The sequence below is a fragment of the Saccopteryx bilineata genome, chromosome 8, assembly GCF_036850765.1.
Source record: "Saccopteryx bilineata isolate mSacBil1 chromosome 8, mSacBil1_pri_phased_curated, whole genome shotgun sequence".
Taxonomy (NCBI): Eukaryota; Metazoa; Chordata; class Mammalia; order Chiroptera; family Emballonuridae; genus Saccopteryx; species Saccopteryx bilineata.
Genome location: NC_089497.1, coordinates 1,102,226 through 1,124,768, shown reverse-complemented (window position 1 = coordinate 1,124,768; position 22,543 = coordinate 1,102,226). Strand labels below are relative to the sequence as shown.

The 22,543-nt window shown below is 49.6% G+C and overlaps 1 protein-coding gene across 3 annotated transcripts in view; it reads left to right on the top strand.

Moving 5' to 3' along the window:
- Window positions 1-22,543, top strand: part of GK5 (glycerol kinase 5) — a 53,806-nt gene that overhangs the window by 9,754 nt on the left and 21,509 nt on the right. For 2 of the 3 annotated variants that reach the window (XM_066240911.1, XM_066240910.1), the window contains exons 2-6: window positions 3,292-3,385; window positions 6,669-6,744; window positions 17,244-17,337; window positions 20,283-20,414; window positions 21,695-21,770. In XM_066240911.1, coding sequence (XP_066097008.1) covers window positions 3,292-3,385; window positions 6,669-6,744; window positions 17,244-17,337; window positions 20,283-20,414; window positions 21,695-21,770 — 472 coding nt within the window. The remainder of the gene's footprint in view (window positions 1-3,291; window positions 3,386-6,668; window positions 6,745-17,243; window positions 17,338-20,282; window positions 20,415-21,694; window positions 21,771-22,543) is intronic. The other variant, XM_066240912.1, reaches the window with a different exon arrangement.

Genomic DNA, 22,543 nt, shown 5'->3' with positions numbered 1-22,543 from the left:
GGTCGTGGGTGGAGGCGAGCACGGTGTTCACGCGCTCTGCCACTGTGGGCCCACAATGAACTAGAAATGAGAAAGAACACTAACAGCCTGAACTTCAGATAGTTTGAGTTCTCGGGGAAAGGGGGTCTGGCTAACTAGCCAGCATTGCTATGTAGCATCTGGTTTATTATATCCACAGGTACAGAATAAATAACTGAATTGTATTTAACCAGAGTATCGGGAACTCAGTTCGCTTTGTGGTACTTTATCGATTAGACTTAGAATTTGTATTTATTTTCTCAATTGAAAATTACACCTCTGCATTATCAGGGAAAGAATATATAACAGAAACCCTAACTTCCTACTTAGAGTATTGGATTGATAGTGCCAAATAAATAGCTTAAAAAGAGAGAGAGAGAGAGAGCTGGAAAGATCCTCAGAGACAGGGGGAGAACAGGCTGTGTTGGTCTTTTAGTTAAAACAAGAATTCTTACATTAGCAGGCTTGTACTAGGCCTCAATTTTATTTCTTTTGGCATTCTTTTTTTTTTTTTTTTTTTTAACAGCAGTGATACATTTTAGTCCTTTTCTCTCATTTGTAATTAAAACATTTTTTATAAACTTTTTTTTATTTCTTAAGTGTGAGGAGGGGGGATAGTGAAGCAGACTCCCACATGCGCCCTGACCGGGATCCACCCAGCAAACCCTGCCTGGGGCTGATGCTTGAATCAACCAAGCTATCCTCAGCACCTGGGCCAATGCTTGAGCCAGTCGAGCTACTGGCTGTCAGAGGGGGAGAGAGAGAGAGAAGGGGGAGAGGGAGGGAGAGAAGCAATCTTAAGTTCAGGAGTTTACAAAACATTGTAGTGTTCTTTTTTTTTTTTTTTGTATTTTTATGAAGTTGGAAAGGGGGAGGCAGTCAGACAGACTCCTGCATGCACCCGACCAGGATCCACCCGGCACGCCCACCAGGGGGCGATGCTCTGCCCATCTGGGGCGTCGCTTTGTCACGACCAGAGCCACTCTAGCACCTGGGGCAGAGGCCAAGGAGCCATCCCAGTGCCCGGACCATCTTTTGCTTCAATGGAGCCTCGGCTGCGGGAGGGGAAGAGAGAGACAGAGAGGAAGGAGAGGGGAGGGGGTGGAGAAGCAGATGGGCGCTTCTCCTGTGTGCCCTGGCCGGGAATCGAACCCGGGACTTACGTACTCCAGGCCGACGCTCTACCACTGAGCCAACCGGCCAGGGCTGTAGTGTTCTTTATTTTACTTTTATTTTCCAAGTTTTCTATAATAGAGATGCGGGGGTTTTTGGTGGTTTTTTTTTTTTTTTTATATTTTTCTGAAGTGAGAAGTGGGGAGGCAGTCAGACAGACTCCCGCATGTGCCCGACAGGGATCCACCTGGCATGCCCACCAGGGGGTGATGCTCTGCCCATTTGGGACATTGCTCTGTTGCAACTAGAGCCATTCTAGTGCCTGAGGCAGAGGCCACGGAGCCATCCTCAGCGCCCGGGCCAACTTTGCTCCAATGGAGCCTTGGCTGTGGGAGGGGAAGAGAGAGATAAAGAGGAAGGAGAGGGGGAGGGGTGGAGAAGCAGATGGGCACCTCTCCTGTGTGCCCTGGTCGGGAATTGAACCCGGGACTCCTGCATGCCAGGCCGACGCTCTACCACTGAGCCAACCTGCCAGGGCTGGAGATGCGTTATTTTATAACAAGGAAAAAGTAAGACTTTTTTTATTTTTTTTACAGGGACAGAGTGAGAGAGAGGGATAGATAGGGACAGACAGACAGGAACGGAGAGAGATGAGAAGCATCAATCATCAGTTTTTCATTGCAACAGTTTAGTTGTTCATTGATTGCTTTCTCATATGTGCCTTGGCTGTGGGGCTACAGCAGACCGAGTAACCCCTTGCTCAAGCCAGAGACCTTGGGTCCAAGCTGGTGAGTTTTTGCTCAAACCAGATGAGCCTGCGCTCAAGCTGGCGACCTCAGGGTCTCGAACCTGGGTCCTCCGTATCCCAGTCCGACGCTCTATCCACTGCGCCATCACCTGGTCAGGCTAGTCAGACTTTTTAAAAATGAAAATTAACAAATAAAATACCGAGTTCTGGTTCAGACTATGTTGGAGCAAGCACACTTCCCCCTGCCCCTCCCACTGAACACGGACACAAAGCCTGGACAGACTGCATAGAGCAGCCCTCTGTGGACTCAGAAGCATGCGTGGGGCAGGCAGCACGGTGACAACTGTTGTTTTATCGTGTTTTGTACACCTGAACTTGGCTAAGGAAGGAGCTCTCGACACACACACGCACACACGCACACACACACACGCATGCGGTAATCTTGTGAGGTGATGGACATGTTAATTACCTGACTGTGATAATCCTTTCACAATGTATACAGGTCTACCAAACACCACACTGTACACCTTAATATTTATAGTCTGTCAATCATACCTCAAGAAAGCGGGGGGAAAAAATCAATCTAAAAAAAATATAATAATTAAAAATTAAAAAAATCACTAGATGGGCTCAATACTAGAATGGGAGTACCAGAACAAAGTCAGTAAACTTGAAGGTGGACCAATAGAAATGATCTATTCTGAATAATAAGGAGAAAAAAATATTGGGGAAAAAATTGAGTAAAGCCTCAGGGATCTATGGGAAAAGAGCAAAAGGTCTAATGTTCATGTCATCCGAGTTCCCCGAGGAAGAAGAGAAAGAGTTCCACATAGAAAAATATTACTTCAGGGCAGTAATAGTGTTAAAGACCATCCAAGGTCAGTAAATTTTCAAATCTTAATCTGTATAATCTAGAAGCTGAGAAAACTCCTAACAGGATGAGTGCAAAGTCATACACATACAGAATCAGCACAATTAAAATGATGCAAACCAAAGCAAAGGGAAAAAAATGGAAAGCAGTGGACCCATGACATGCATGCAACACGGATCTGGATGACCAGATGTTTCACCAGAACCCGGAAGGTGGGGAGGATGTTACTCTGTTGCTGAGGAGCTGGAAGAGCTGGTATCCACGAGTCTACATCAAAATTCCAATAGGACTTTTTGCAGATATAGACATGATGAGTATAAAGTCTGACGAACTAAAATAGCCAAAATATGTTGAAAATAATCAAACTGGAAGAACCGCAGTACCCAATGTCAAGACTTACTATAGAGCTGTAGTAATCAAGTAGGTGTGCTACTAGTATAAAACAGACAAATAGATCGTTGGCACAAAATCCAGTGCTGAAATAGACCCAGGTGCTGTTGGCTTGATCTAATGTGTTCACTAAACCTTCTCTTTTCCATAGGTAGAGAGTCTCTGTCCTCAAACTGGCTGGGTTGAAATTGATCCTGATGTTCTCTGGCTTCAATTTGTTGTTGTCATAAAAGAATCTGTCAAAGGTAATTGAATTTATAAAAAGAGAAATACTAACGTACCTTTGTTTGTAATAAGAGTGTTCCTCGGGAGTCTATAGAATTGTGTGGGTTTCCTAAGTTATAATTATACAAATAGTACTTTATTGGGGTCATTGTCAATCAGTTTTGACCAAGGACGATGGGAGGGCAAACAAAAGCGTTACTTGGGAGTCGGAAACTTACGTATTTTGTTAGAAACCCCAGCTGTGTTCTGAGAATGAGAGGAAGGGACAGAGTTATAAAGACAGCATAAGGGAGCCTTTCAAAGAGTTATTATACAAGTGGTTTTGAAGGAGCTGTGATTGGTGCTGGCAACTGGACTTCCATTATTCTGTACACGACTGACTGCTTATGTCTGTTGCTAGGTGGAAAGTTTACTTTCTAACAGAGTTCAGTGATGCAGTCAGTCCTAAAAACTATCAGGATGTAGCCATTGGGTTCAGTGAAGTTCAGTGCCACACAGAGGGCAAGTTAGGGCAGCTTCTGGGAGGCTTCCCTGTGCCATTTAAGAGGGTTCTCATCACCATAGCAACTTCATTTCGCTAATTTTATTTCCCAACACTCTCCCCCCCCTCCCGTGTTTTTCAGGGGATATTTGCAGTTGATAGTGAAACATATTCTCAAGGGATGGTGACAGACAGAGTCTCTCTCCTCTGATCTAACTTAGCCAGAGTCTAAAGGCTCACCTTCCTTCTGTATTCCGGCTTGTAGCTAGTGCCTGTTTGATTTCCTATTGTGTACAGAATACAGAGGATTATAAACAAAATCTTATACTTAGTTCCTGCTGGCAGGAGTACAACTGAATAACCTTTGTTGTAGAATAAGGTTTTGTTTTCTTCTGTGTGGCCTCTTGATGCAAATGCCTTCCTGGCTCAGCCGTGGTCTGAAATCTTAACTCTTTGAGAATGTGTTCAGCGTAGCCTTTTTAAAAAACACGGTGAAAGATGACTTATAAAGGTAAGTTCTGAAAGACCTTTCACTTTGTGTTTCTGGCTGAATTACTTCTCACTTTTTTTGTTGTTGTTGTTGAAATATTTCCAAACCTATAGGAATTTTCAAGGGTAGTGCATCGAATACCTGTATTCCTTTCTCTGAGATTCAGACATGCTTTGCAATGTTTGCTGTATCTTCCTCTGCAAACTTCTCTTGGCTGATCCATTTGAGGTTTGGCTGTGTGACATAGTAACCTGTTGTCCCTAAATGCTTCAGTATTCAGTTCCAAAGGTAACTGCCATAGGGCAATTACCACACAGGAAACTTAACATTAATACGCTGTCTGATAGTTGTTGGTGCAGACTGGACTCCAGCAAGAACCCCAATTTTGGGGTGTGGTGAAGAAGCCGACTTTGTTTAGGGCAAGATTGCTCAACTGTGATGCAGCCTGGCTGTGAGTCTCCTCTTCCACAAGGCAGCTCAGCTCTGCTCTGCTCTGCTGTTTAGTCTTAAGTGTTTCAGCTCCAACCCAGGGAAGACAAGTCCTCTATCCTGAACGAAAAAGGGGCTCCCAGAGCCTGAGGAGAGCGGGCTTATATAGACAGAAGTCCCCGCCCCTGGCCCCTGATTATGCAAATAAGGACTCCAAATCGTCGCAGTTTGATTAGTTCAAAAGGCACTGTCCCGATTGGTCAGAATGAAGCCACTCTGATTGGTCAGTGAGGAAGCTGAAGGCTAGAGCGGTGCAGCTCTGATTGGATGGGTAAAGCCTCAGTCCCATTGGTTGAACTAGGATTCCAGAAACTCCTCTATATAAGGGCTGGCTCAGGTGGCCGGAGTGCAGTTGTGAGCAGGTCGTTTGGTGCAGGCTTTTCCCTAAAGGGCAGGTTGCATGAGAGGTCGTTGTGTAGAAACGACTGCCAGGCTCCGCTTTTTAAAATTTGAGCCCCGTTAGCCACCGGGAGCCCTTCTTTCTCAGGGTTAACAATAGTAATGTTTTCTAATTCTTAGTCTTCACGATTCCCCTGTTGTCACAGTCATGAATAACTTGTTTTCAATCTAGAACCCAATCAAAGATGAGGCATTGCATTTGGCACTCCACCTCTGTCGTCTCCTTTAACCTAGAGCGTGTTCTTTGTGACAGTGACATTTTTCAAAATTACAGCCCAGTCTGGTAGGCTGTCCTGCATTTGGGACTGTCTGGTTATTTCCTCATGGTGAGGTTCAGCTTTAGTATGTTTGAAAGGGGCAGGGCACTCTTTAGGGGGTGATTTGCTTTCCTCTGCTCAAACTGAAGTTGTCTCTAATTTTCCCAGTGGGATAAAATGCTTTTTTAAAAGACCATCCCATCACAAAAAAACTTGCTATATTTTAAGAAATTTTGCCCCCCCACCTCTGAAAAAAAATCCCATTGCGTTTTTTATTTATTTATTTATTTTTACAGAGGCAGAGATAGACAGGAATAGACAGAAACGTAGAGAGATGAGAAGCATCAATCATTCGTTTTTCGTTGTGCATTGCGACTTCTTAGTTGTTCATTGATTGCTTTCTCACATGTGCCTTGACCGTGGGCCTTCAGCAGACAGAGTAACCCCTTGCTGGAGCCAAGGACCTTGGGTCCAAGCTGGTGAGGAGCTTTTTTGCTCAAGCCAGATGAGCTTACGCTCAAGCCGGCGACCTCCGGGTCTTGAACCTGGGTCCTTCCGCATCCCAGTCTGACGCTCTATCCACTGCGCCACCACCTGGTCAGGCCCCATTGTGTTTTTATTTGTACCTTTGCATCTGTTTGCATGGAAAATAACACCTGAGTTTTAATAATGATACTACTTTTGCTGGGATTTTCCTTTATTGCCATCAATCTTTTATCAAGATATCAAAAAGAAAATACAGTCTGACTTACTTTTGATAGCGTTTGTGTTTTTCTAATATTTAAAACCAAAAGGCCATTTTGTTATTAGAATATGACCTTTTTTCCCTTTTAAGTAAAAAACAACAACAACAAAAAAAACCCCAAAAAACCCCCACTCAAAATCATTTTAGCAATACTTTCTTTATTAGCTCCAATTGTGTTATTAAAATGCCAGTTGGTTAATGGAAATATTAGGGAGAACACTTTGTAGAGTATGTGATTGTCTCACCACTGTGCTGTGCACCTGTAACCAATACAAAAGAACATTTAAACAATAAAAAGAAAGAATAAAAGAAGAAATGCTAAAGCTAGCTGTTTTCCCTAAAGATTATACTCATTACTTTTTTTCCACCCTACAATTTATAGGAAAAAAAAAAAAAAAAAGCTTGTTGGCTTCTAAGCATGTGTGTTATCTTTATCTTTTAGCTGCAGGGATAGAGATGAGTCAAGTTGTGGGTCTTGGCATTTCAACGCAGAGAGCGACTTTTATTACCTGGAACAAGTAAGTGCAATATGCCCTCTATTGCTGGGCTCACCCCACGGTGAGCACACCGCCGGGAAACTTGCTGTGGTGGGGCGGGGGGGTTAAACATGTGGATTAAGAACAGTTTTGAGCCTTGGCCAGTTGGCTCAGTGGTAGAGTGTTAGCCCAATGTGTGTGGATGTCCTGGATTTGATTCCTGGTCAGGGCACACAGGATAAGTGCCCATCTGCTTCTCCACCCTTCCCCCTCTCCTTTCTCTCTCTTTCTCTCTCTCTCTTTCTCTCTCTCTCTTCCCCTCCAGCAACCAGTGGCTCGACTGGCTCGAGTGCATGGGACCCAGGCACTGAGGATGGCTCCATGAGCCTCCACCTCAGGCACTAAAAAGATCTGGGTTGCCAGTGGTCCCAGATGGGAGTTGCTGGGTGGATCTCGATCAGGGTGCATGTGGGAGTCTGTCTTTCTGTCTCCCTTCCCCACATTTAAAAAAAAAAAAAAGAGTTTTGATTGGTGAAGCCGGATGAAAGTAATCCTACTTTCTGGCTTACTGAAATATGCTTCCTGCATGTCATCTGGGCTTGCTGAATATGAAATCATACCAGTAAGAGGACTGTTGCTATTCTTAAAATTATCCATTCATTTATTTTGCTGAGTTTTTTCAAATAAGCCTTGGTTGACGATCTTAAAAATTAGTGTATACCTAAAAAGATTCAAGGGAACCTAACAGACTTCAGAAACCCAATACTATAAGTATGGTTTATATTTTCTGTCCAAATTTAATATTTAAGCTCATCTGGCGTAAGACCTATATACAGATTAAACATATTTACAATATCCTAATAACTACCGTACAGTGAATAGCTGTGATAGGACTTCAGGCTCCATTGTTCCTGCAAAGAAACCTGCTATTTTGGTGTTGTCTGTTTTCACAGAGAAAGAAACTGAGGTTCAGAGAAGTAAGTTGTTCAGGGTCACTTAGTTAATAAATAGAGCAAGATTTCAAGCTATCTTTTTACCCCAAAGTATAGGCTTTTCCACTTCCCCATTTGCCTTCAGCACATGTGATTTTTATTTTATTTATTTATTTGTATTTTTCTGAGTGAGAAGCAGGGAAACAGACTCCCGCATGCGCCTGACCGGGATCTACCAGCAAACCCACTAGGGGATGATGCTCTGCCCATCTGTGGTTGTTGCTCTGTTGCTCAGCAACCGGGCTCTTCTCAGTGTCTGAGGCGAGGCCATGGTTCCATCCTCAGTGCCCGGGCCAACTTTGCTCCAATAGAGCCTTGGCTGCGGGAGGGGAAGAGAGAGACAGAGAGAAATAAGAAGGGAAAGGGTGGAGAAACAGATGGGCGCTTCTCCTGTGTGCCCTGGCCGGGAATCAATCCCAGGACTTCCACACGCCGGGCTGATGCTCTGCTGCTGAGCCAACCTGCCAGGGTCTGATTCTTATTTTTAAAACAATAACAAAAACACGGTAAAATGTTTCTTTGTTCCAAAATGCCAGACTCCAAAGAGCATCTTGAGTTTGCGGCAAGGAGGGGGGGGCAGGCTGGTGGTGGGGGGTGGGCACAGTGAGAGGGCTCAGAGATGTCATCAGGCTGAACTCACAGGGACCTGGCCTTTAAGTCCGTGCTGGTATTTCTGGGCGTTTGGGAGGATAGGATAGAAGTGACAGAGAATACAAGAGGAAGAGTGAGTTAGGAGGTGATGAAGGTGGGGTGGAGGGAGCCCGTGGGAAGTGTTTGGCTCGGGGCAGGTGCATGCGGACACCCCCCGGGGGGGTCAGAACACTGGTCGGGTTTAGACGGAGCCGTGGCTCCTTCCTCCGGGTGGGTGCTCTTTCTGTCATGAAGTGATCCGTCTTAGGTTGGTCCCTGCACCTGCTGCCCCCCTGAAACTCCCCCAGCGCCCCCGTCTAACTTTCCACTGGGTGACGTGGGCATAGCACGTCTGAAACAGGTAACATGTTCTTCAGATGAAGTAATAGAGGAATTTAAGTCGTCGCTGTGCCATGCAGACGAGGGCTTCTAAACAGTGGCACTGTTGGCCATTCGGGCCAGATAAATCTTTGTTGTTGGGGGCCGACCTGGCCTCTCCCTGCCAGATGCCAGCAGCCTCCTCCTCCGGGTGTAACACCACACGTGTCCCTGGAGTGCACAGAATCACTCCTCGTCGGGAGCTGTGGACATCGGTGAGGTCGGAGAAGTAGGGGTGTCCTCTGGCGGGGTTATATGGATAGAAGAGAAAAAGCCTGAGGATTTGGACAGTGACCCCCCCTGCCCCGCCCTCTAATTTAAAGGGAATCAGGGAACAGAATGCTGGCAAACGGGATCGTGATGCGTCCGGGAAGGGAGTGATGGGAAGTCGAGGCGGGGCGTGTTCCTCGGGAAGCAGCCGGCTGGATTTGGAGATCTGGTCTTTGGTACAGAGCCTGTCCTCCTCAGAGCCCGAGGGCGGGTCACTCGTGGCCCGAGGCTCAGAGGGTTACTGGTCTTTGGTACAGAGCCTGTCCTCCTCAGAGCCCGAGGGCGGGTCACTCGTGGCCCGAGGCTCAGAGGGTTAGGAAGCGCTGTCTTCGTGTGGCAGTGGGACCGTCACTTCTAGGAGACAGAGAAGAGTCGATTCCAAGGCTGTTCACTTGCCTCACTGGTGGTGGTGTTGTGGAAGGTACGTGTTCTTCCTGAAACAATGAATTGTGAGTTTCTTCTTGGCTGTCCTTTCTGGAGATGTTTGTTTTCTTTTAAGAGTTTTTGGATACTTGGCTTGTAGGAACAGAAATACCAGATATTAAGGAAAGGACAGAGGGAGGGAAGGAGGGAGGAAGGGAGGAAAGGAGGAAGGGAGGGAGGCAGGAAGGGAGGGAGGGGAGGGAGGGAGGAAGGAAAGGAGGAAGGCAGGAAGGCAGGAAGGGAGGGAGGGAGGAAGGCAGGGAGGGAGGAAAGGAGGAAGGCAGGAAGGCAGGGAGGGAGAGAGGGAGGGAGGGAGGGAGGGAAGGAGAAGGCAGGAAGGCAGGGAGGGAGGAAGGGAGGGAGGGAGGGAAGGAGAAGGCAGGAAGGGAGGGAGGGAGGGAGGAAAGGAGGAAGGCAGGGAGGGAGAGGGGGAGGGAGGGAGGGAGGAAGGGAGGGAGGGAGGGAGGAAGGAGAGGAGGAAGGCAGGGAGGGAGGGAGGGAAGGAGAAGGCAGGAAGGGAGGGAGGGAGGGAGGAAGGGAGGAAGGCAGGAGGGAGGGAGGGAGGGAGGAAGGGAGGAAGGGAGGAAGGCAGGAGGGAGGGAGGGAGGGAGGGAAGGAGAAGGCAGGAAGGCAGGGAGGGAGGGAGGGAAGGAGAAGGCAGGAAGGCAGGGAGGGAGGAAGGTAGGGAGGGAGGGAAGGAGAAGGCAGGAAGGGAGGGAGGGAGGGAGGAAAGGAGGAAGGCAGGGAGGGAGAGGGGGAGGGAGGGAGGGAGGAAGGGAGGGAGGGAGGGAGGAGAGGAGGAAGGCAGGGAGGGAGGGAGGGAGAGAGGGAAGGAGGGAGGGAAGGAGAAGGCAGGAAGCCTGTATTCTAAAATAACTCTCCATGATGTCCCCTCCATGTTGGTGGCTTTGCCTTCCTTTTGTGCTAACAGAAATGGTGAGCTGTTCTGTTTCTTTGGTGACTCTGTCTCTCAGGGAGGCTCCTGACACCTAATCTCAGATCAGGGTGTGTGCCCATGGGTAACGCACCTGAGTCACCGGTGCCAGGACTCGCCCGGGCACTGGGCACTCCAGGGGGCGAGCCGTGTGCTGGTGGCTGACCGGAGTGGAGGTGAGCCCCAGCCCCCAGGAACGGACAGTCCCCTGATCCAGGAAAGAAGTCCCTGTGTCTCCTCAGCACCAGATAGCTTTTCTCTCTCTCTCTCTTTTTTTTTTTGTAGTACTTGATACTTGTGTTGATGCGTCTTACTGATTAGTCATGACACAAAGTATATTCAGAGCCACAGAATGGGGGGGCGTGTAGAGAGGTGTGAGGCGGTTCACTTACAGGATTGCCATTTGTGTGGGCAGAGAGGGAATAACCCCCCTCAGTGGACATTGGACTGTAGGCGACTGCCTGAGCCCCGTATTCTGGCCGTCCTCTGTGTATGACTTTATATGGTGCTGCTTGCTGCCTTCTCCAGTCTTACTTCTTTTTTAAATAAAATTTTCCACTCATTTGAGAGAGAGACAGAGAGAGAAAGAGAGAACCATCAGCTCGTTGTTCCGCTTAGCTGTGCCCTCCCGGATCCCTTCTCGTGTGTGCCCTGACTGGGCTCGAATGCAGGCACTGGCATGCCGGGACAGCGCTCTGCCCTGAGCCAGCCGGCCCAGAACCTTCTCCCTGTCTGCATTCCGCAGCTGCCCTGGCCTTTAACGTGTGACGCGCCTCCTCCCGCCTCGGGTACTTCGACGTGTAGTACGTTTTCTCAGGAATGTCCACCTTCCTTGTTTGTTCTGACTCCTCCCTCAGAGCTCAGGTCCACAGTCACTTCTCAAAGAAGCCTCCCCGACCTCACGGCGGTCAGGGTCTCCCTGTCAGATACGCTCACGGCACCCGGTGCTTCTCCCGGATCGGACCGACTGCTGTTGTGCGTAGGCAATTGAGCGCTCCTCTGTTTGACTTCCCTGGTCGTAAACACGCAGAAGGAGGAGGATGTGACGCCTGTCTGTTCACAGCAGGGTCCCCGGCTCCCGGCACAGATCACGTGCCAACACCAGACTCGAGTGTGTCAGGAGCCGCTGTGTAGACTGGCTCCGAAGGCTCAGGTCAGGAGCCGCTGTGTAGAACGGCTCCGAAGGCTCAGGTCAGGAGCCGCTGTGTAGAACGGCTCCGAAGGCTCAGGTCAGGAGCCGCTGTGGAGACTGGCTCCGAAGGCTCAGGTCAGGAGCCGCTGTGTAGAACGGCTCCGAAGGCTCAGGTCAGGAGCCGCTGTGTAGACTGGCTCCGAAGGCTCAGGTGCCGACAGGTTTCACTTCGGTTGAGCGCAGCCTGGCAGGGCGACGTTCTCCCACCCACCGGACTCCTCTTTGGCGTCCAGGCGAGGACGTGAGACTCTGCGGGTGCGAAGCCTGTGTCCTCGGGGCTGGCGGTCCCGTGGCGGAGACAGACGTGTGCGTGGATGGCAGGGGTGCTCCCCGATAGGACTCTGCCTTGTAGAAGGCCCCAGCCCTGGTAGCAGGGTGGGGGACTGGGCGGGGGGCTGGGGAAGGCTCCCGGAGGCTGGAAGGGGAACAGGAGTCGGCTCCGTGGGAGAGCAGAGCCCTGGAGGGTCAGAAGGGTGCGTCCGAAGCATCCACAGTGCTTCGGAAATCAGGGGGGAAGCCGGGTGGCACCACGCCCGAGCCTCTGTCTCCTTATCTCCTTCCTCACGCTGACCTCATTTCCGGCCACCAGCCCCCTGCCCTGGCCACGCTGGCTTGCTCTCTGTTTCTTGAACGCCCCCCTCTGGTTCCTGCGTCTGGAAGGAGCCGCTGGGCACCTGTTCTCTCCATCCCACCCTTTCTTACTGAGACTTCTCTTCTTCTCTTCATTCAGACCTGACCTCAGAGATTACTTCTTCTGGGACTGCTGCTCTGACCACGTTATTTTATCCATTGCTTTGCCTTTTTATGTCCTCTTTTTTGTGATAGAGAGAGAGAGAGAGAGAGAGGGATAGACAGGGACAGACAGACAGGAAGAGAGAGAGATGAGGAGCATCAGTTCTTTGTTGTGGCTCCTTAGTTGTTCAGTGATTGCTTTCTCATATGTGCCTTGACTGGGGGGCTACAACAGAGTGAGTGACCCCTTTATTAAGCCAGTGACCTTGGGCTCAAACCAGCGGCCCTGGGCTTCAAGCCAGTGACCATGGGGTTATAACTGTGATCCCAGACTCAGGTTGGCAACCCCATGCTCCAGCTGGATGAGCCCGCACTCAAGCTTGGCGACCTCGGTGTCTTGAACCTGGGTCCCCCGCGTCCCGGTCTGACGCTCCATCCACTGCGCCACCGCCTGGTCAGGCGCCTTCTCAGGTTCTTCATTTCCCGTCCCATTATCTAAAATCTTTCCTTATTTGCATGTTTATTTATGACCTCTCTCTCAGAGAAGTCAGAAGTCCATGAGGATGGGCCTTTCTGTCTCCCTGTTCTCACTGGGTCCTAGGACGGTACATGGTGCACAGCAGGCACTCAGACCTGTGGGTGGTGGCCGTGGACCTGGCGAGGGCGACAGGGCTCCCGGCCCGGGGAGGGGGCTTGGCTGGGGGCAGGCGTGGGCCATCTGTCGGCGGTGGGAAGCTGTCAGAAGACGGTGCACATGACAGTGCAGGAACCAAGTTTAGGTTTTAGACCAGGGGTCCCCAAACTACGGCCCGCGGGCCACATGCGGCCCCCTGAGGCCATTTATCCTGCCCCCGCTGCACTTCTGGAAGGGGCACCTCTTTCATTGGTGGTCAGTGAGAGGAGCATAGTTCCCATTGAAATACTGGTCAGTTTGTTGATTTAAATTTACTTGTTCTTTATTTTAAATATTGTATTTGTTCCCGTTTTGTTTGTTTACTTTAAAATAAGATATGTGCAGTGTGCATAGGGATTTGTTCATAGATTTTTTATAGTCCGGCCCTCCAACGGTCTGAGGGACAGTGAACTGGCCCCCTGTGTAAAAAGTTTGGGGACCCCTGTTTTAGAGAGAGTATCCTTGAAGCAACGTGAACGCTGGACTTGGGGAGAGGGATTCCGAAGAGGCCGTCTCTTTGAAGGCCTCTGATCTCCCACCTGCAAGGACCCCCACCCATTAGATCGGTCCCTGTCACAGCATCATTGTTGTATGAGAGGGTATTTTCACGGACTCCTCTGTTTCCTGCCCCATCTCAGAGCATGAGCTGCAGGGGCTCAGGGAGCCGCGGGGGGGGGGGGCTCAGGGAGCCGCGGGGGGGCCTAGGGAGCCGCGGGGGGGGCCTAGGGAGCCGCGGGGGGAGTCTCAGGGAGCCGCGGGGGGGGCCTAGGGAGCCGCGGGGGGAGTCTCAGGGAGCCGCGGGGGGGCCTAGGGAGCCGCGGGAGGGGGAGTCTCAGGGAGCCGCGGGGGTGTTCAGGGAGCCGCGGGGGGGTTCAGGGAGCTGCGGGGGGGCTCAGGGTCCTCTGCCCCCTGGTGCCGTGAGCTCAGGCATCGCTGGGGCCGGAGGGGCAGCGGGTCCGGGGGGACAGGCGGCATCTGTGAGGACGTGGGCGGCCTTGGGAGCAACGGGGACAGCAGCCACCTGAGGGGAGGGGACTGACGGCGGCGGCTGACCTGGAGGTGTGGGCTGGGGGGGGGGTTCTGCGGTGAGGTTGTTCCTGAGTGTGGGTCTGATTTCTTAGAGAGAAGGGGCCCTCAGTGGACACTGGCATGCACCTCCCATCAGAGCGAGAACAGCCAGCGAAGGAAACGGGTCGGCTGCGCTGAGGGGCGGGGGCGGAGGAGCAGAGCCGTGCTGTCCTGGACGCTCAGGGACAGAGGAGGGGGCTCTCTGGAGCCGGCGCTGCAGGAAGGCCAAGTTCAGGTGGAAGAGGTGCTGAAGGTCAGGGGACACCGGTGACCACGCTGAACGTTCTCTGAGGTAGTGGGGCCCTGAGGAGACAGGGAGGGGGCTCAGCGAGGTGGCGCATCTGGGGTCAAGAGAGGTGCTTTTGGCCCTGGCCGGTTGGCTCAGCGGTAGAGCGTCGGCCTAGCGTGCGGAGGACCCGGGTTCGATTCCCGGCCAGGGCACACAGGAGAAGCGCCCATTTGCTTCTCCACCCCCCCCTCCTTCCTCTCTGTCTCTCTCTTCCCCTCCCGCAGCCAAGGCTCCATTGGAGCAAAGATGGCCCGGGCGCTGGGGATGGCTCTGTGGCCTCTGCCCCAGGCGCTAGAGTGGCTCTGGTTGCAATATGGCGACGCCCAGGATGGGCAGAGCGTCGCCCCTGGTGGGCGTGCCGGGTGGATCCCGGTCGGGCGCATGCGGGAGTCTGTCTGACTGTCTCTCCCTGTTTCCAGCTTCAGAAAAATGGAAAAAAAAAAAAAAAAAAAAAAAAGAGAGGTGCTTTTGGTTCTGCATCAAAGATGGGGAGACTAAGTGTCTTTGAGAGACTTCTGGTCAACAGGGCAGTGCAGGTGAACACGGCCCTCACCTCCTCCCACAACCACAGCAAAGTCACAGCTGAAAGACAGAGCAGCCTCATTCAGAACCGCCTGAGATCTGGCTGAAGGGAGGTCTAGGGAGTTCAGGAAGCCACATCAAGACTGGTAGGAGGGGCGGGGACAAGGGACGGGCTGGTCCCACCCTGCATGTGGTGGTTTAAAATCAGGAGGGATGTCTCAGGTATGAAGGTCCACCCCTGAAGGGCAAGGGGTCCCAGCCCCAGCCCAGCCCCAGCCCAGGCTCCCAGAGCCAGGAAGAGAAGTCCCATAACTTCTGGCTGTAAAACCAGCAGGGACTGTGGCTGAGGGAGACGGAGCTGCTGGAGTCCCAGGCGTTCCTCTTAAAGGGCCCACAGGGACTTCCTCAGACTCCCTCCCTCTGGGCTCCAGCGCTGGGGCAGCAGCTTGAAGGGCACCAGGGGCACACGGGGAGGAACTGGACTGTCAACATCAAGGGGGGAAGTTTTCTCTCACACAGAAGTGCTGGCAGAGGTCACTGTTCCTTCACTGAGACACCTCCCTTCCCTCAGAGCCAGCAGGTGGACACCACACCTGAGTCCCCATCATCCTGGCTCTCACTGTTCACGCCACCCAGCTGGACCCTGAGACCCCTCCCCACCCAACCTGCTGGCCCACCCAAGCCGTTACCAGTGACTTTTCCATACAAATGGCCTGTGTTGTCTCCTGCTTTGCACTTTCTTAAAATCTCAAACAAGCAGCATCTGGCCTCTGTGTGCCCCAGACCTCTTGCTAAGTGGCCCCAGGCCTGGCAGGAGTAACAGCCAGTGTTGGTTCACAGCTTGGCCCCTCCCGGGCACCTCCACGCCCAGCACAGGTAGCAGCCATCTGCACAGTGCTCTGTAGCTCATGCCAGGTGCCCCAGGCAGGGCACAGGTGGTGGCTGACCTTGCACCTCCCGGGAGGCCCCAGAGCCAGTGCACCTGTGATCAGCTCCAGATCACCCTGGGTTACAACCCGACCACCTCCCTGGACCCACAGAAATGCCACCCGATGTGCTTTGATGGGTTTGTGTGCCGTGCAGGCTGGTTCTGACACTGACCTGGGCCCTGGCCCGTTGGCCGCCTCAGCGGCTGCGGCTCCTTGGACAGCGTCCGAGGGAAGATGGAAAGGGCCATCAGCTTTATGGGTTCTTTGGGAGCCAGATGTTTAAGAAAATCTTTCTCAGGTCACTAACTGGTCACACAGAAAGCAGAGTAGCACTTTCAGAAATGTCAACAACCACACAACGGGGAACAGGCACTTTGGCAAAACTAGTTTGGAAAGGTCACACATGGACAGCGACCGCTCCAGCCCTGGTCCCTGGACGGTGTGGTCTTCCCTCGGGCCTGGTGAAGTCTTGTTTTGTTTCGTACAATCACACGCCTGGAGTACAGGCTTGTTTCTTGTAGCACAGGCTTGACGCCTAGGAGCAGCAGGTCACACATCGCCTTGGCGTGCAGTAGGCTAGACCTCGTAGGCTTGGGTACGCGCACCCTCCCGGTGTTCGCACAATGACAGAGTCACCCAGTGATGCCTTTCCGGGATGCACCCCCATTGCTGAGCAGCCTGTGGCGGTCACGGTGAGGCCTGTGGCCCGATCTGCGGAGTTGTTAGCATTTCAGTCGTGGAATGTTTCCAGTTAACCAAGTTGCAGATGTGCCCGTGGGTGTGGTCCACTTACATAAGAGTGGGAAACGCCGCTCTTGGGAACTGAACAGGGTGACAGTCATGCGGGAGATGGGGTGGGTTGGGTGTAGGAGTTGAATAGATCTCAGCGGCTGGTTTGCAGGAAGCCTCGAAGGAAGAATGATTTATTTCTACGCCGTTCCTCCGTTCTTGACTTTTATTGTCGTGTTGACCCAGGGTTGATCGAATCCTTTCATTAGACACATTCTGGTCGGCCGGGTAGGTTGCTGGTGGCCAGGCGAACCTTGAAGTTGACAGGTGTACAAATTGGGTCAGTCTGTCAGCTCTTCTGTGGGTACAGAGGTTTTTATCGGATTTTGTATACCAAGATAAGTGTGAGGGAGAGGAGAAGACGTAGCTTCTTTATCTGACTTTTAACAGGGAATAAGCAAATTGTTAAAAGTCTTTTCATTGGCCTTATTTTTTCGGAAATGTACCCATTGTAATGCTTTAAAAAGGATATCTTTTTGGCTAGAATCTGATTAAAATTTCTTGTTGTATATACTACATAATAATGGTTATGAAGGGTGTTTAGTTTATAAATCAAAGAGAAGGAAGTCATTTGGAAAACCCCGTCTAATTACCGGTAAGTAAATCATACTTGGAAAGTCGTTGTGACCTCTAATTTTGTCTTCTCTTACGGCAGATCTATTAGGTAATATAGTCTCTGGTTAATGCTGAGTTTCAAAACATTGTTTCCATTTTTCTTAGGAAAACCGGCAAACATTTTCACAACTTCATTAGTTGGCAAGATCTACGTGCTACTGAACTTGTAAAATCTTGGAACAGTTCTCTTATCATGAAGGTAATGTCTTTCTTCTCTGCAAGTTGGAGATTCCTGTTTTTCTTGTAAATGTCCCTTATGTGTAGACTTCATTGTATAATCTCCTACCTGGGCTACTTATTGGACGTTCATAAGAGAATGCATACACACTCGTCCCCACACCAGTGAGGTTTAACAGTAGTTACCCCAGAGCGTTTGTGGTAGACTGAAGTCCTTAACAACTATCCTTCAGGAAGTCTTGAGGTGGACCAGAGGTTCACACGTCAGTGAGAATTCATGTTTTTGTTTCTGGAGAAATGGTAAAAATGCAGACTTGTGTCCAGAAAAGATACGGCAGTAATGCCCTGAGTTCCTCATCTTTGGTTATAAAGCGCAGAACACACATTGAGAGGCTTACCTGGCAGGCAGTCGGTAAACTTACTCTAACCCCTGGCAGAGGGCGCAGGCGGGGCTGGGGGCTGGGGGCAGGGATGGCGTCAGCACCTTGCTCCCGAGCGGGAAACTGAGGCACAGGGGGAGAGTTTTCCATTCCTCAGCTGTGGTGAAACCACAGTATTTGTTGTTCTAACCAATATCACTTATTGGTTATTTTAATACTTCTAGTGCCACACAGGTGCCATCTCGGCTGGGGTGCCCGCACCCGACCATGTGGGGGGGACACCAGTTTTACTTGCTAAGTGTTTGGAAACATTAATTTTAGGTAAAAACAAACACGAATATATTTCAGGGTATAAGAGCAATGCATGAGTGAGACACTGGCCGTAATAGCGTACACATTGATTTCTTTTTCTTTCTGTTAGTTTAACATATAAAAAAAATGCACCCTGCCCTGGCCAGATAGTTCAGTTGATTGGAGCATCGTCCCCGAACACGGAGGTTGCTGGTTCGATTCCCCGGTCAGGGCTCACACAGGAGGAGCTTGATGTCCCTATCACTCTCTCTCCCCCTGCCTCTCTCAAGCAAAACAAAACAAACAAAACAAAAAAGTCAGTGACTCCGTAGATGAGCTCACTTGCTGACTTGATTGCTTCTTTGTCCGTTCTTCCGGAAGGTTCTCTGATAGAAAGCAGGGGGTGAGCTAGTACCAGTCACTCTGTTTCCTCGAGACCGGGCTCAGGGCTCGCCACACAGACGAAACTCAAGAAATATTTGTTCAGTGTGTGACTGAAAGCGCTAGTGTTCAAACTCATAATACTTTTGGGGGTGAACTCCAAACCAGGTATCTAAATTTTAACGGAAAATCCCTGAAAGATCCTAAATCTTAATTTTCATAGAAAAAAGTACACTGTGCTTCTGGTGGAAGAACCACCCCCCACCCCGGTTCTTTTGAGGCATTTTTTTTTTAACATATTCAATATAACAAATCAGAAGAAGGATGATGGGTGGCTAGTTTCAAAACTTTTAAAAGTCTTCTATTTAATAAGTCATGAAAATATAAAGAAATGCCGAAGGTTTGAGGACTGACTCAGGGGAATGAAGTCAGGTGGCACTGACCCTCGTGACGAGAGGGATCGGGTCTGAGGGTCTCACGTGCCCTGTCCCTGCGGTTGGTAACGCTGTGTGTGCAGCACAGTGGAAATCTCCTAAAGAGAGTGGAACTTTAAATGTTCTCCCAAAATATGTGTTAAAAACATTAAACTGGGACTCACTGTTCAAAAGAAAGGGACAAGACTGATAGACATGCGAAGAGAACTCAGCCTACACGTTTTGAATAATGAGCTAAAAATGGAAGAAAAGGAAGTTCCTATTCCTGTTTTTCAGTAAATAAACCCAAATCTTTACATTTATTTTTGGGAAAGGGGTGGGTGGGAATAACAGAAAAATGGAAGAAGTGGGTAAATTCTCCATAAATGAATGCTTCATAAAACATCGGTCTCAGAAGTTGAATTCTCCTAGTCCTCGTAGTACCATCTTTCCTCAAAAATAAGACAGTGTCTTATATTAATTTTTGCTCCTAAAGACGTGCTAGTTCTTATTTTTAGGGGATGTCCTATTTTCGGGGAATCAGGCTAGGTAGCAAGATATGGGTTTTTTTGTTTGTTTTTAGTATGTGTTACAAACTTCAAAACTCAGAGCTTATTTTCTGTGTAAGGATTTGTTTTTAAGGTGAGAGGAGGGGAGATAGACTCCTACATGCACCCTGACCAGGATCCACTCCAGGAACCCCATCTAGGGCTGATGCCTGAGTACTGAGCTATTTTTAGCACCTGAGTCTGATGCGCTCCAGTGGAGATATCCTCAGATGTCCCCGGGCTACACTCAAACCAACTGAGCCACTGGCTGTGGGAGGGAAAAAGGGAGAGAATTGGGGGAGAGAGAGATGGGGCAGGGAGGTAGAAGCAGATGATCGCTTCTCCTGTGTGTGTCCTGACTGGGAATCAAACCTGGGATGTCCATACGCTGAGCCCACACTCTATCCACTGAACCACTGGCCTAGGCCCAAGGCTTTTTTTTTTAATTAAAGATTTTGATTATTAAGAGTAAATTTAAAATTGCATATGTTTCCTCTTCGATCATTAGGTACGTATAAACCATAGTAGGTATGTTTAAACCATTGGATGGTTTAAACATCCCAATTTAAGTACTTCATGTGTAGGGAAAATTCCTTCTGGGTTAATACTAACTTGATTAAAAATACGATTAAAAGTCATAGCAATATATTATTAAAATTAAACATATTACTAAAAAAATAACAAGAAAGTCTTCTCCCTTGACTCCCCTTCATGTCCATCATGAAAAGTAGGGAAAGAGGTAGAAAACAGTGACTTTAAAGAGACTTTTAGAGGGACGTGAGCCTACACGATTGTCCTAAGTCCTGAGAACACTGTGAGGAGGTAGGTGACTTGTTTGTTCCGGGCTTGGTTGCGTGTGTGTGTGTGTGTGTGTGTGTGTGTGTGTGTGTAGCTAACAAAGACGCGTCGAGCACCACTGTTAAACGCACTTTTCTCAAACTGCTTTCTAAGTAGCTGATCCACGGTTCCTGCCGGGTGCTCCACCTTTTCACGCGGAGTAAACGCTTTTTAGCGGCCAGTTTGTTCACCTTCACGACCCAGCAAGTTCCTCTGAGATTGGCCTGGGTTTTACAGAACCTGCTTGAGGTAAGGAAAGAGCGTTTGTTTGTGTGTGTGTGTGTGCTGTACGTGCATGGAGACAACGGCACGTTCAAGGAATCCGAGCAGCAATTTGGTTATCGGAGGAAATGAAGCATGACAGTCTGGGATGGGCTTTGACTCATTTATTTTTGAAAGCCTTTTTATCATGTCGGTCATAAACACATACAGAAACATGAACAAAACAAAAATGTCCCCATTGCGAGAGGCCCTGGGAGTGGGGGGCAGACCTCTGGGTCATGTGTCTGTCAGAGGACCAGGGAGTGTTGGAGAGGGGACAGAACGAGGGATGACTCAGGGGATGAGTGCCCAGGATGTTAAAAGTGTCGTGACAAGCCTACAGCATCTCTGTCCGCTGGTGGAAAGAGGTTTGGATACTTTGTTTTCTTTGGTGTGCTTCATGCTAAGGGCTGCCGCATATTTTTTTTGTAAAATGCCAGGTAGTGATAGTTTAGATTTTCAAAGCCGTTAGGGTTTCTGACTCTAAAACCTTAGCGTGGACACTGAAATTCGAATGACTTTTTGTGAGTCTCAGAATATTCCTGTTCTTTTTCTTTCTAACCAGTAAAAATTTGAAAACCATTCTTGTTGTAAGAGGCGATGGCCTGGGTTTGACCTGTGGGCCATAGTGCCATCTCCTGTTTTAGGCTATTTCTATTTAGAGATATTTGTATCTTTAAACTAAAAAATTATATAGCCTGACCAGCTGGGGCGGCGCAATGGATAGAGCATTGGACTGGGACACAGAGGACCCAGCTTCAAAACCCTGAGGTCGCCGGCTTGAGAACAGGATCATAGACATGACCCCATGGTCACTGACTTGAGCCCAGAATCTCTGGCTTGAGCAAAGGGTCACTTGCTCTGCTGTAGCCCCACCCCCCAGTCAAGGCACATGTGAGAAAGCAATCACTGAACAACTAAGGTGCCGCCATGAAGAATTGATGCTTCTCATCTCTCTCTCTTTCTGCCTGTCTGTCCCTATCTGTCCCTCTCTCTGACTCTCTCTCGCTCTCTCTGTTTCTCTCACTAAGAAGAAAAAAAAATGTGTAAACTTTATTTTTCATCACCAAAATAACACATGTTTAGCTTAAAACGGAAGCATTTCATACCCTCTAGTAGTTGTTTAGAACCATTAGAAATGGTTTCTCTGTGTATATATTGATTTTTATCCTAAGTGGGATTCGGTTGTGTTTACTGAATGCCACCTGGTCGTGTACCGAGTCACTGAGCCTTTCTGAACTGACTTTTTTTGCTGTTGCGTGTTCAAGGTGCAAAAGGCGATTGAAGAAGGAAATTGCTGCTTTGGGACTATGGATACCTGGCTGCTGCATAAGCTCACAAAAGGTGAAGGTCGTCTGCTCGCTCTGTCTCACGTAGCTGATGCGGGATGATGATGGTGTAGCTAAAGGGTGAAGTAACTTTCCTCCCTCCCACGTCCCAGGCATGTGTCCCCGTTGTTACCCTGGTAAAAACATGGTATAACAAAGCTCCATTAACTTCAGATTTGATGGAAGAGGAGGGTGGTTTTTAAATTGTGGTGAAACCTCAAATATAAGATGGAAGAACAGTCTTAATTTCAAGAGTACTAAAATCTGTCCTCAGTGCCAGATCTTCCCCTTTAACCCGGGTGTGACTGGAGGCGATCAAATTGCGTCTCTGACCCCCTTCTTCATCTTTATTATTTTTTTTATTCAGTGAGAGGAGGGGAGGCAGAGAGACAGACTCCCGCATGCACCCCGACCGGGATCCACCTGGCAAGCCCACTAGGGGGCAATGCTCCATTGTTCAGCAACTGAGCTCTTCTTAGCACCTGAGGCAGAAGCCATGGAGCCATCCTCAGTCCCCAGGGCCAACTTGTTCCAACCGAGCCATGGCTGCAGGAGGGGAAGAGAGAGAAAGAGAGAGAGAGAGAGAGAGAGAAGGGAGAAGGGCGAGTGGTGGAGAAGCAAATGGGCACTTCTCCTGTGTGCCCTGACTGGGAATTGAACCCAGGGCTTGCATACGCTGGGCTGATGCTCTACCACTGAGCCAACCAGCCAGGGCCCTACTTACTCATCTTTAAACTGGGCATCACAACATGACAATGTGCATGCAAGTGCTTTTGTAAATTATAAAAA